General features: G+C 40.3%; 1 protein-coding gene across 1 annotated transcript; it reads right to left on the bottom strand.

Annotated features, from left to right (window-relative positions):
- Window positions 1–11219: 11219 nt before the first annotated feature.
- CGA (glycoprotein hormones, alpha polypeptide) lies at window positions 11220–13195 on the bottom strand (the record flags this gene model as incomplete). The annotated part of the gene is made up of 3 exons (XM_080806174.1): window positions 13084–13195; window positions 11721–11905; window positions 11220–11297 (listed from the first exon to the last, which is right to left on the bottom strand). Exons 1-3 carry the CDS (start codon window positions 13181–13183, stop codon window positions 11220–11222), a joined length of 363 nt encoding a protein of 120 aa, XP_080662300.1. The 5' UTR covers window positions 13184–13195.
- Window positions 13196–14899: the final 1704 nt, after the last annotated feature.

Here is a 14899-nt window from a genome sequence, read left to right as displayed (position 1 = left end):
TTCACTCACTAATGTGTACACAAAACCTAGCTCTGGGCCTGGCACAAACCAGTTGCTCCAAAGTCCTTATTGCTTGATGAAGGCCTGCCACAGAGCAGATGCTCTGAAGTATTTGTTGCTTGACAGATGGGTAGACAAATATGTGATATAGTAGAAGGGGGTCCAGTATGACTTGAGGGTAAAAGGAGAGAGTGAATACTGTTAGAGAAGATCAAAGAAGGCATCACAGAGAAGAAGACACATGAACTGAGTCTGGAGCAATGAACAGGATTCCGGGCAGCAAAGAAGGAAAGCTGTCTAGGTGGTGAGAACATCCAGAGTAAGGGTACAGAAACATGCAAGGATATAAATGTTTGTGAAACAGAAGCTGGGTGTGGCCAGAAAGTGGGCAGAATCATATGGGGGGAAAAAATGAGACAGGAGGGTTGGGTTGGAGCCCACTGTAAAGAGCCTGGAATCACCATTAAGTAGTGGGGACTTTAATTTACAAGGCAACCTTAGAACATATGGGCAAAGGAAAGGAGGACAAAGGACAAAAGTCTGAGAAATACCTTGTGGAGAGACAAAGATGGGAAATGAGTTCAAACAGAGCAGCTGGAGTTGAGGAAAACCAGGAGAAAAAAGTGTGGTGGGAGGCAAGGAAAAAGTGTTTTAAGGAGGAAGAGGCTCAGAGTGTCAGATGCTGCAAAGAGACAAAAACAATAGAATTTGGCACATACACAGATTAGCAATGACTGTAAAAAGACTCAATACAGTAGAGTAGGAGATACAGGAAAATGATTATAAGGAGGGTTTCTGTAAACTTATTTTGAAGTTATTGTAGATTTGCAGGAAAGTAGGAAAATAGAACAGAGTTCCCATATACCCTTCACTCATCTCCTGCTAATGTTAACATCTTGCATAACCAGAATACATGATCAAATCCAAGAAATTAACATAGGCACCATGCTATTGATGAAAGTACAGATTTTATTTGGATTTTACCAGTTTTCCACTAATGTTCTTTTCCTGTTCTGGGATCAAACCCAAAAACCCCACTTTGCAGTTAACTGTGTGTCTCCTTATTCTCCCATCTGTGATGGTTTCTCATCTCTCCTTGTCTTTCATGACCTTGACCTTTTTAAAAAGAACTGGTCAGTTATTTTGTAGGTTTTCCCTCAATTTGCGCTTGATGATTTCTCAAGATTAGATTGAGATTATTATGCATTTCTGGCCTGTCTTGGCTTGTCATTCTGGGGGGGCTTTGATGTTGATAACACGTTATTCCTGGTACAAAGTTATGACTTTTCCCTTTATAATGAGTAGGTGTCTTTGAGCAAATTCTTTTTTGATGATGTAAACATCCTATTTTTTCCTCAAACTTCTGCCCACCAATTTTAGCATCCAGCATCCTACAATTATTACTTTGGTGATAACTTGCTATTTTTCTCATTCTTTCCCTTTCTAGTAATTGGGATTCTGCCATAAGGAAAAGCTATATTTTGTCCTCATTTGCTCATACAGTTAAGCATTTATATCAGCAAGGATTCATGGATATTTATATTATGGGTTTAATCCATTATTTTGCTATTTATTTTGTTCAAATTGCTCCAAATTTGCTCACTGGGAATTCTTTTAGGTTGGTTCTGTGCTTTCCAACTCCATCAAGTCAAGTTCCTCAGCTAGAGATTTGATTTAAGCTTTTCAAATAAAATCAGCCTTGTAGAAAGATTGCGCTACAATACTCTACGCTGACAAAAACTCTCCACTCATTTCCTCCTCAAACCTTGGAAAAGATTGATTAGGAGCCTTGAATAATGTCAAAAGCTGTTATAAAGTAGCCAGTAAGGTTTTAAATTATGTGTTGTCACCTTACAAGTGAGTATGAGAGCAGGTGTGAGAAGAAGCACATTCTCCTAGAGGGAGTGCCAGATTCACCTGTGGGGGAGCCCAACCACACCATCTCCTTCCAAGCAGCGGTGAACACCTGTTACTAATGGGTATCACACAGTCCTTCAAGTCAGCTGTTAATGGGGAAAACATAAAGGTAGGGAAACACTAATATAGGAAGTTCTGGAAATGAGAACACAGCTGTTTGTCAACCCTCCCCTCCACTTCTAACTTGCCTTTGGCCATAAATTTATTGTCCTTTTATAACATAATTTTAATCTACAACTCTCTTGAATTCCCAGGCTCATCAAACTTCCAAAGGCACAATTCTGAAAGGCAAAGGGGCCATCTGGGACTCAAATGGCCCTGTGTGGGAATCTAGGAGGATTTCAGAGATTTTAATGTTCCTGGCGTGGGGCTAAGCATCAGCCGTCAGGAAGGTGTCCTACACCCCCAAATTTCACCACAAATTGCTGCTTCCCATTTGTACATTGAAACTGGTCATGCTAAAAGGTAAAAGTATATTATTTCTCTTCTAAAATATAATCAAATACTTACTGGTATATGGAATAAAAGAGCCTGAAATCTTCAAAGGTTGATGCAACTGGAGGTACCCTTAGGAAAACTGCGGAATTGATAACAAAATTTCTTCAAAGACATGGGGTAGAATTCTTTGAGAGGAAAGTTTGTGAGGTGCTCAGAGAGAAAGCCCATAAACCTGCCTAACTTCAGTCTTTCTCTACCACTCCTTTACCTTCTCTTCCCTTCGTGCTCCTGAGGGCATAGGGAGGGCAGATTAGGACAGCAAAGTGGTCCAGCTACAACTCCTCTCCTTCAGCAAACAATGGATATGTGGAGGGACACTATCCTTCAAAGTTCTGGAGCTGAATAAGACTTGGGGATGTCATGTACAGCACAGTGACTTTTAACAATACCGTATTAACAATATGGTATTTAACATTATACAGTAGTTAACAATACCGTATTATATAGTTGAAAGTTGCTAAGAGGGGTGCCTGGGTGGCTCAGTGGGTTAAAGCCTCTGCCTTCGGCTCAGGTCATGATCCCAGGGTCCTGGGATCGAGCCCCGCATCGGGCTCTCTGCTCAGCGGGGAGCCTGCTTCCTCCCTTCTCTCTCTCTGCCTGCCTCTCTGCCTACTTGTGATCTGTCTATCAAATAAATAAATAAAAAATCTTAAAAAAAAAATTTAAATAAAAAAAAAAAAAAAGAAAGTTGCTAAGAGAGTGGATCTTAAAAGTTTTCATCACATGAAAAAAATTGTATCTCTGTGAGGTGATGGATGTTAACCTGCGGCAATGATTTCACATATAATATATGATATATAAGCATATATGATATATTTATGATATATAAACATATATCAAATCACTATGTTGTATACCTTGAGCAAATACAATGTTATATGTCAATTATATCTCAGTAAAAGTGGGGAGGAACAAATACATTAAAAGCATAGTGGTTTTCAGCAATATCTCCTAAATAAACTAATTTAAAGTTCAATTTTATGTTTCAAAAAGAGAAGGCCAGGATCCCCAGTCCCAATTTATCTCTACAGTAAACTAGGCCCAGAACTCTCTGAAATCTTAAGTAAGTCATTCTCACCATCCTACCCAAATTCAGCTCTCAAAATCAAGTAAGGAGACACACAAGGAAATGAGTCCACAGAGATGAAAAAAATCTTCTGTAGCCCTTTTTCCAACCACAGGAGAGAAAATGGACTTGACAGAATGAACCTATGAAGGCACTTAGAAATATTTTTTTTTTAAGATTTTTATTTTATTTGACAGAGAGAGAGAGAGAGAGAGAGATTACAAGTAGGCAGAGAGGCAGGCAGAGAGAGAGAGGAGGAAGCAGGCTCCCCGCGGAGCGGAGAGCCCGATGCGGGGCTCGATCCCAGGACCCTGGGATCATGACCCGAGCCGAAGGCAGAGGCTTTAACCCACTGAGCCACCCAGGCGCCCCTACTTAGAAATATTTTTATGTTCACTAATGTAAAATGATAAAGGCAGTGAACCAAATGAAGATAATGTTAATGGAATTTCATACATCTTAAATTATATAACAGGTTACTATATAATTAATTCTATTTCCGTTCCTTATCTTGCTAAACATTTTTCAGGATCTCTTTCCTGAATGTTCAGTAGATGTGTTTGTGTATGCTTTGTTGTAAACAGCAACCAATCTTTTTTGTGTTTTTAAAAAAATCTTGCCTTCTATCCTACTGCTTCCTAACCTTTCACCTAATGGCACACAGGAAAACAAATGGGATGAACAGACAGGTATTTCGAGATGTCCACATAGGCCGTGATTTTAAATAAATAAATAAATATATATATAAATATATAAAAGATGTCAAACTCCTCATCAAGTCTTTTTAATGACAATCTCTTCCAATTCTGGATAGTCCTTACCAGCTGAAAACATTGTGCATGTTGGGAGTAAAAGAATTTTCAAGCCGCTATTTCACAAGCATTCAAAACTTAATAATAGTATAAACGCTATATAAAGGAACCGATGGCTTTTCCTTTTCTTTCATGGACTGTTGTCATGTTGAAATTCATGTAATAATGTGAATAGATGTTGAGCTTTATCTTTAGCTCATCCAATATCTCTGAATAATGTTGAAGCTATAATTTGCTGAGTACCCATGCATTAAAACTGTCACCCTGCAGCTAGTTGAATGTCACTAAAAGGGCACAGGAGAGGCAAATGAACAGAAGGATGGCATCAAGATGAAGACAAATGTACCCAGACAGCTAGACCCATCCTGCCAGACATCCCTGGGAAAGCACACAGGCTCACCGGCCTCACCCTCCAACTCCTCCAAACACTCCGTGTACCATCTGTCCACGAGGTGCGGTGTCTCTGCCTCTGACTGATGAACTAGAGGAGGGAGCAGAGGGGAGAGGCCCCTCTTGGCCGGGCTCAGCTTCACAATGCCGTGCTGAGCCCTTGTGTCTTCAGCTTCAGGAACCGTGGGGCACACCTTCAGAGCTTACTCTATCTAAGCAGATGTCTTCCACATCACAGTGTGGTAACAGAGACACAGTCACTAGAGTGACTATAATTTAGTTTAAATAGTTAAGAAATTCTCTCCCTGGGGGCTCCTGGGTGGCTCAGTCAGTTTGGCTCAGGTCATAATCTCACGGCCTGGGATTGAGCCCCGCACTGGGGCTTCTCCCTCTCCTTCTGCCCCTCCCCTCTGCTCCTGCTCACTCTGTCTCTGTCTCTCCTCCCTCTCAAATAAATAAATAAGATCTTTTTTTTTAAAGATTTTATTTACTTATTTGACAGAGAGAGATCTCAAGTAGGCAGAGAGGCAGGCAGAGAGAGAGGAGGAAGCAGGCTCCCTGCTGAGCAGAGAGCCCCATGTGGGGCTTGATTCCAGGACCCTGGGTTCATGACCTGAGCCGAAGGCAGAGGCTTTAACCCACTGAACCACCCAGGTGCCCCAATAAGTAAGATCTTTTAAAAAAAGGAAATTGTCTCCCTAATACTCAAAGTTAAGTCTTTAATTTCTCCCACCATAACTTCAACCCAAGCATCTGCCAGCACTTCCTTATCCACACACCCATCCCACTTCCTCCGTCTTCACAAAACACAGGTGCATTTCTAGGTCAAGCCCAGGTTTCCTTTCTTCCTCTTCTTTCATCCCTCTGAAACCGTCTTGGGCAAACCACTACTTCTGCTTTGCCTCCCAGTTCCCCTCTGTTTCCCAGACCTAGCCCTGATGCCTCCTTTTTCTAGTTATCCCCAACAGGAGTTGCAATTGAGAAAAAGGTATGTGTAAGGAAATCTGTACATGCTGAAATTCTACTTAATATCAACTTACTTGAGAATCAATTACTGTTACAGATAATTTACAACTGAATAAGTGATCGCTTTGTGATCAAGAGCATTTGGAGAAAATGGATATAGTTTTCTGTGCTTCCCAGCTTTACTCTCCTACTTTTCTGCAAACATTTCATTCATGGAAATGGCTTTAAAAACAGCAGAATAGCTTCATTAGAAACATCACCAACTTTCAGTTATGTGCCAAACTCTCTGGCTGCTTCTTCAGAGACTCCTCCCTGACCCCCATTTCCCTCACTCTCTTCCCAAAACCTCGGCTTGCAAGTCCTTCAGATGAGTGAGCTCTGGAAGACAGGTTCAATAGGCAAGTACTTATCAGAGCACACATTTCTCTAGGGTTCCAGAGGGAAATTCATTTAAAAAATCCAACCGTTATTTCCTTTTTATGTCCCCCATTTTGAAGTTTGATGCAATAATTAATTTCTCTCTTTGCTTCAGGCAACTCAGACTTGGCTTTAGTTCTTTGTGAAAACAACATTTAATATTTACAATTCCATATGCTACCCAGTTTCGAATAGGAGAATATGGAAATCCTACTTGGGTTTCAGAAGAGAGAAATCACTTTGTGTTTCTCTTAATGAAGTTCAAAAAGAACGTGTCTGAAGGAGGTGTTGAATGAACCAAAAACAAAAACAAAAACAAAATGTCATAATGGTAAAACTGAAGCTCTACCTTCAGATAAAACATCAGTGGACAATTCATAGTTCAGACTTCATTTCTTTTACTAACATGGCATTTCACCCTGAGCAAATCTCCAAGAGAGTGCCGATTCGGGACCCAAGGAAAAATAGGTTCTTTGCAGTTAAACACTTCATACCTTGAGAGGAAGTTGGAATTTGAAAGAAGCAGCACAAAACTGGATATGGGGAGACCCAGGGTTCAATACATTCTCAGTCCCTGTACAACCAAAGTTCTTTGTGCCTCCATTTATTCAATTGTCAGATGGAGACAGTGCCACCTGCCCTGACTTGCAGTCCACAAAGGGCTGAGTCAGACACACCGACATGAGGCACAGAAAGCTTTGAGAAAGTAGAAGTGCTGTACTGATGTCAGGTGGTTTGACATCGATTAACTTTTTATCTAGTGACTGGACCTCTCTGGACCTCTTGAGGTTTGTGGTCCTAACCAACTTCTTCATGTCAGCTTCATGGTCATTTACATGTGTATTCTCTGGTTTTACCTTCCTGTTGGACCAGATTCTTCTAGTTTCCGCATAGCTGGTAAAAGCAAAACCAAACTATTTGGGGGAATATTTTCTCCAGAAGCCTCCCAACACTATAAGAATATTAGGAATCAACATTTGGAATCTCAGATTGGAATTGGAGACACGTGGAATCTAAGATTCTCACCAGTTTAGGACATTATCTCCCACAGTCATATTAAGATAAAGAGGTCATGGTTGTGGCTGGCATGGAAAGTTGCACAGTGTGTGGACTACACAAAGGTATTAAGGACTGATATCTACTTTTCTGTGCCATTTAGTTCTGAAGCCATTTACTTAAGGTGCTCTGCCTACCCAGAGAGGGCATTTTCATCCATTTGCACAAAGGCTCCAGAATGGCTAGAGGTCTTCACTTTGGGTGATTACTTGGGTTCTGGCAATGGTGGAGGATGAGGTGGCAGCCTGTAGAGCCATGACTTTTCCCTCTCTGCTTTAATCTAGGTCAGCCACCTCTGAGGCTGCAAACTCTTCCAGCACCCCTTCTTGCCTCTCCCCCGTCCCTCTCACACGTTTTTCCTGCCCCAACTTTTTCTACCCCCTCCATTCTTCTTTCTCTTCCCTTCCCTGTGTCTCTTTCCCTCTCATTGTTTGCTGCCCTTTCCTTCTGCTCTCAGGAGACAGACTGAGTCACAGGAACCATCCTTGTTCCCTGGCCTCCTCGTTGAGCTCTCATCATCAGTGGCATCCCCGTAATCACTTAGAAGTTATAGCTCCAGGATTCTTGATGCAACTGCAGAGAAGTAGAAGTCTAGCTTTTTTGTTTTATCCTTTCATCATTCTGCCTGACACCCCTCTCTACCTAGTGACCAGGGTCCATGACCCGAGCAGACAGACCTAGTGGTCTGTTTATCTTATCTTTCAGGTTAATGGTCAACTATGTTGCCTCCATCAGATGTGTTGGGGGGAGGGGGCGGGGAGATGCCCAGGAGACTGTGTCTTTGTCCTAAGGAAAGAATCTCAAATGGTAGACTTTCAGGCAGCTTTCTGGCTGAGGTAAATGGTAGAGATTTTTTTGGATAGACTAATCCCTCAAACACGTGCTCGTTCTACCTCTTTCTTTTAGGAATTTTTCACAGATAAGCTTAAAACAAAATGTCCAGCCCCCATGCCTGCCTCTCTTCTGCCTCGCTGCTTTTATGGTTGAGATTGTAATCTGTTCTCTAGAGAGGTCATATCAGGGCTTTCAACTCGACTGTCGCACAAGACATAATCATTTTCTCAGCCAGGCTGGCCCAGAATCCATGGTTGGTGGGCCAGCATCTCTTCATCACACATTCATGCTCTCCTGAGCAATCCTAGACGCCCCCGTGCTTTTGGCCTCGCCCACCCCTGACGACCCTCAAGCCTGCACCTCGGGGCTGGAGTCCTTTCCTGAGCTCCGTGTCACTATACAGGCTGCCTATCACACAAGTTCACCTGATATTCCTTAGACGCCTTAACTCACGGGCCCCAGACTGAATGTCATTTCCCCCCTCTGCTGCCATGCAAACCTTTTCCATTTCCTGGTTATTGACCCAGTCATCCACCAGCCACCCAAAGAGCCAGGAGCCGCACCCACAATTAGCTCCTCATTTCCTCCTAATTCCTCTCAACTCCACCTCATTTTCTTACTCTCATCCTCACTGCCAGCACTCTTTCGTGCCAAGACAATTGCAAACTTGTGCTCCTGGGTCCAGTCTCTCATTTGCTTGCTCCCAAAATGATTTTTCCAAAGTGGAAAGCTGACCATATTAATTCTTTAATAAGACCTCCTCTATTCAGGTACTCCTAAGGCAAGCTCGCAGTAGGTGTGGGGGGGTCAGAAGAGCAGGGTCTGGAGGGCCCCACTCTCAGCACAAAGTTTCTTTTTTTACTCTGATTTTTACAATTTTACATTCTATTCTATAATGTGTTGGTCTTGGTTTTAAAATCAAAATAATATTTCCCCAAAGCTTCAAGCAAAATCGATCTTGCAGAAAAGGGCGTTTTATCCTGCAGCTTCTGGAACCCTCAGGCCCTCTAGTTTGAGAAGCTGCTGTCCTAGCTGGAGTGCACATTCTCTGCATGTTATACAAGGACTTTGACAAGTGTTCGTTTGTCTCTGCGGTTGCAGGACTTATCCATCTCCCTGTGATCCAGTCGCACTGAACTTCTTGCAATTCTGTGAGCATCACACCTGTTCTCATCTCAGGATGTTTACTTTTACGGTTTTCCTCGAACTAGACTGAGTCCCTCCCCCATCTCTCTGCTTCACTATTAGGCCCAACTCAAGTATTATCTGCCCTGTGAAGCTGTCCATGACAAACCCTACCAGGCCGAGTTAACCATCCCTGTTTTTGTGCCACCAAAGTTACCTCTCACATAGCATGTATCCCATTAGATTGTAATTCTTTGCCTATGTCTCTGTTCCCCAGTGGACTGTGGATGGCTGCAGAGCAAGTCTGTGTCTTACTCATCTTGACCTTCCCAAGCCCAGCACCATGCCTGGCCCATGCCCAGATGGGAAGTCAGTATAGCCAAGACATTTCATCCTAATGTTCTCCAGGGTTGATCTGACTGATCTGAATGACCATAAGAATGTCTCCTCCCCATCTGTCAATTAGATGATCCCAGATGGACAAGGACACTCTGATCAAGGGGAGGTCAGTAGCTTTCCTCTCCTGAGGAATTCCCCGACGAGCTCTCCAGACCCGACACATGGTAGATTCTCAGTGAATATCTATTAAATATCTGTATGAACTAATGATCAGCTCCACTGTTCTCTTGAATTAAGCTACATTATATTTTCTCCACCTTATCTTTCCAGGAATCCTGGTATCTCTGAATCCCCATAATGTAACAACATGCCAGCACTTACTAGATGCTAAATAAATGTATAATAAACGAACGAATGAACAAATGGAGTAATATCTTCATGTGTTTTTCTTTAAAAGTACATGCACTCATTTTAATTTTTTATCCTGATACCCGGTGTGTTTACCAACCTGTTAGGAACTAGTTTTTCATTTAGAAGTGGAGTCTTGACAAATTAATGGTAACTGAAATTATTTTGAAACCTTTATCTGTGACCAGTGTGGGTTTTTTTTTTTTGTTTTTTCTGTTTTTTTTTTTTTTTTTAAATTTCAGGCTCCTTTGGGAGAGAATTTTTGAGTGGCTTTGATCTCTTCCAGAGCTAATATAATGTGATGTAGAAAGCCATGAGCCTCAGAGGAAGGGCCATCTCTCTTTTTAAGTATAAATACTCAATAAATGTGACACCACTCTTAAGCATTTGGATACAACTACATAAAATTCTACTAAAGTAAAAAGCTTGGCACCCCGTCTAGCCCACAGTGAGGGCTCGGTGAGTACTTTGCTCATCATTTATTCACTCCCTTCTAGGCTTGAATGTGGACAGTAAGAGCCAATGTCCGTGGGATATCAAAGCAGTGCCCAATTTTTATTGAGGACAACAATGCCCTTTCCTTAACCACCATTCAGTTGCAACGTTGTTGCCAAGGACTAATAAAATGTACTCTTTTTTTTTGGCTAGGTATAAGCCAAGTGGATAGGATCTTCAGGCTGGGAAGGATTTTGTCTTGCTCAAAACTTACAGCAGTGTTCTCTAATTCTTTTTCCCTAATTTTGCACATTTCTTCCAATAGAAAGTGTCTGATCAAACGTCCTCAATCTATGCATAATTATTTATTTATAAATTTTATACATTTATTACCATACTGATGTATATATACTTTTATAAAAGTCATCAAAGGGGTGATATAAAAATGAATAGCAATGGAGGTTCTTGTGTTTTCTTTCCTCAACCCAACAGGTTGTTTTAAAACTAGCCCACTGGCTAGAGGACGTACTTCTGGATCTTACCAGAAGGATCTTGGCAAGATCAGTGTTCTCTGGCGTCATTGAGTGCATGGGACCCTGGCTCACCCATTGGCTCCCTCCCTTCAATTAATCTTATCAAAAGTACCTGGCTTAAACCCTTAAGAAAAAAATTAGAATCCAATGATAGAATGATGATTTAAAAGGCTTTATTTCCAGAGGAACCAGCTTTTTATGTTCATGCTAAATGCAGTACTTCACTCCAAATGAAAAGAACTAGACTTCTGATTATACTGTAGGATAACGAGAAAGGCAATAAAGCTGCAGTACATCCCTGAAGCACACCAAAGGAGTATGGTAAGGAAAAAGGGGTTTTATCTCACAAGGCCATAAACACTGAAAAATTAACTTTTCACTCCAGGAAATCAGCAGTCATCAACATGCTCTTTTGCAAAACATTTAAGATTTGTGATAATAACAAGTACTGCAGTGGCACTCCGTGTGGTTCTCCACTTTGGCATTTCCCATCACTGTGGCCTAAAAGGAAAGTAAGAAAAAAGATGGATGGATGGATGGATGGATGGAGGGAGGGAGGGACAAAATTGAAAAATGTTAAATAACGTTGTCTGTAGGCAGCCGGACTAAACAGATGCTTGTTCTGTTTACACATTCTCTATTTCAGCTAATATTTCACTCTAAAAGTTTGGGTTTGCCCTGTGTACATACGTTATACTCTCTTCCAACCCACCCCTCATCACCTCCACAGCTGTTCCTTGCATTCTGAATAAGTCCAGTTTGTCCCCACAGGTTATTTTTGATGTAAGGGGACAAATCCGTGTACCAATGTCAAGCAAAGGATGGGTCATTAGACACTTCTGACATGAAACCCCTTGGATGTGTTCTGGGGACATTTCTCAGGTTGCACTATTAGAAAACTTTTGGGGCCCTCTAAGTTCTCACCTTAGTAAATGCTTTGGCCACACAGCATGTGGCTTCTGAAGTGATGTTCTTTGGGACCAACATTGTCTTCTTGGACCTTGCTGGAGTGGGATACGCTCTGGAGAAGCAGCAGCCCATGCATTGAAAAATTGGGGCACCCAACTTGGAGAAGTATTTGTTTTCCTTTAGCTTGCATTCTGGGCAACCTACTACCAAAAAAGACAAAGAGTAAAATAATCCAAAAATGACTCAAAAAGAAATGGCTCAAGTGGCAGAACATATGACTTTTGATCTCAGGATTATATGTTTGAGCCCCACGCTGGGCATAGAGCTTATTTTTTTTAATTGAAAAATAAAATTTAAAAAAAGAACCTGAGTTTTCCCTGATTATGAGATGGTAAATATTCTTTTTCCATTGGAAATAGAAGGAAAATAATAAACATTTTTTGGCTGTTAACTTTCATACATAGTATCTATTTGTACTGATTGTATTTATTTTCATGGAAAACAATTTTTGCAGATATGCATGAGAGATCTCAAGAGTAGTAGTTTCTCACATAAACATAAAAAAAAAAAAGAGTTGTTTCTGTCTCTTCAGCCATGGATTCTCTATCCGTGTTAATAGCACACCTATAGGAAGCACAAAACTTGACAGATGAAAACACCATGCTCATCTGAAAGGAGAATTTTGCCCAGAGGCAAAACAGTTTCCCCTTTAGAACATGCTATTGTTTTTTTTCCCCCATGGAAACTCCAAATATTGACAGAGAAAAATATGTCAGAATTAAGAAAGCTTGGTGAATGGAGAGCCCTGATATCAGATGGGGCGCATCCACACTTGAGAACTGGGATTAAAATATTACCAATTGTCTAAGAAAAAGCATAAACAAGAGTAGCTCACAGTTTCATCACATACAGAATTATATCAGCTACTCTATGAGATTTTTCAAACAATACAGCAAAACAAATGTACTGCATAAAATGGTTTTGTTTTTCTCATTTGCTAACTGATGCGAAAATTCGTCTACAGAGGAAATGTTAAAATCTTCTCAAATCTTCCAGGAAAAATGTTTTAAAAAATTGAGCTAACTAAATAAGGAGCATTTTCTACTTATAAAACTCAGATAAAGAATAATAAGTAATCTATTTCAGACGAAAATGTATATGCTGCTATTTAAATGGACATGTTAGATAAATTTTCACTATACATTATCTGAACCTAATTTAACTTTATGTGTATAATCGAAAAGTGTCTGGATATGTACCCAGCAGCAAAGATTTATCACATTTGAAAAGGAGGTGGAAATGTAATTAATGGAGTTATTGATGTACATCTAGAAATGTGTGTTTTTCTTATTACTGCAAATCCATTCAGTCACAATACCCTGCATTGTAAACTCTCCATCAGGAAAGGAATGGAGAATATGCAGAAACACAGACAATGTGGCCAGAATGACAGCTGCGTATTTTCTGTAGGAATCCATGGCTCTCCTGCAAAACAGAAAAGGTAAACAAAGTTACTCTAAAATTGGCTTACCAGTCATAAAAACAACTAGTAGTTTTAACAGGACTACTAATAATACTCATCAGTGTCTTGACCCCTCAGCTTATAGCTCCAAACACACTCGGGAGCCATGTAAATAAGAAAACAATTTTTCCTTAGGAAAGAGCTAGGAAATCAAATCTTTCCATTTCACATATAAATCAATAGAATTGGACTTAATGCAGATAAAAAATTCTCTTTTTAAATACATCATTCTGCTAAGCCTCAGTGTCCTTAATTGTAAGACATGAAACTTAAACTAGATAATATCTAAGAAGACAGAGAAGGCGAAAGAGAGAGATAAGCTCATATAAAATAGATAAGCTTATATGTGATATATAAAATGTATAAGCATTTGAGTTCATCCTTCCCAGTCCTACACTCCCAGGTGGGAGAACAGAAGGAAAGGATAATGTCTTTCCTGCTTTTTTAATTAAGATTTATTTTATTTATTTGAGAGAGAGAGAGCATGAGAGGGGAGGGGTCAGAGGGAGAAGCAGACTCTCTGCTGAGCCGGGAGCCTGATGTGGGACTCGATGTGAGACTCAATCCAGGGTCTCTAGGATCATGACCTGAGCCAAAAGCAGTTGCTTGACCAACTGAGCCACTCAGGTGTCCCTCTTTCCCGCTTTTTATTCACTGTGAGTAGTGAGCTCTAAGTTTCATTATCAGTGTGCAACAGTAAATGCTAATCCAGCAATGTGGCAAGAGCAGACAGCAGAGAATGTTTATCAGAGTTTTCCTAAATGCATTTCTTGACTTATTTATACCTGTAGATACAGCTTTACCTAAGCATTTTGAGTGCATAAGATCAGGCTAGCCATTGTCAGCTGAATGATTGACCATATCCAGCACTGACCTCACCGCACCTGAGAATGGGCAAACAGGGAATTGGATTGTACCCCTACATTTCCTACAAAAACCTCATATAAGATAAAATGGGCAAGTTTTTATTCCTATTTTTTAAGTGAAAGTGTTATGGATTACTCATGTTCAAACCATGAGAGATAAGATGAACAGAGCATCAATTACCAATAAAAAGATAATTCAGAACATTTAAAGGAGAATTAGCACCAACTTTACAGAAACTCTTTTAGAAAATAGAGGAGGAGGAATAGTTTCCAACTTATTTTGTGAAGCCACAATTACTCTGACACAAAAACTAGACCAATTCAGTATGAAAGAAAAACAGCACACAAGAAAGAAAGAAAGAACACAAGAAAGAAAATGAAAGACTGGTATACCTCATGAAATTAGATGCAAAAATCCTAAACAAAATAATAGCAGATCAAACTCAGCAATGTATAAGAAGATTTATATATGACCTACTGGGAATAATTCACATATGCAAGGTCGGTTCAATATTCGAAAGTCATCTAATGTAATCTACCATATCAGTAAGATAAAGAAGAAAAAAAATGATTTGATATATCAGTTGACAGCATTCAATACTCTTTCATAATAAAAAGTTTCTACAAACAAGAGTCAAAGTTTTCTCAACTTGATAAAGAGCATTTACAAAAAAACTGCAGCTGACATCATACTTAATGGTGAAAAAATGAATGTTTTCCCCCCAAGATCATCAACATAGCAAGGATGTCCACTCTTACCTGTTATTCAGTATAGTCCTGGAAGTTCTAGCCAGTTTAAAATGGCA

The sequence above is a fragment of the Martes martes genome, assembly GCF_963455335.1.
Source record: "Martes martes genome assembly, chromosome: 6".
NCBI lineage: Eukaryota > Metazoa > Chordata > Mammalia > Carnivora > Mustelidae > Martes > Martes martes.
This window is presented reverse-complemented; position numbering and strand designations above follow the sequence as displayed.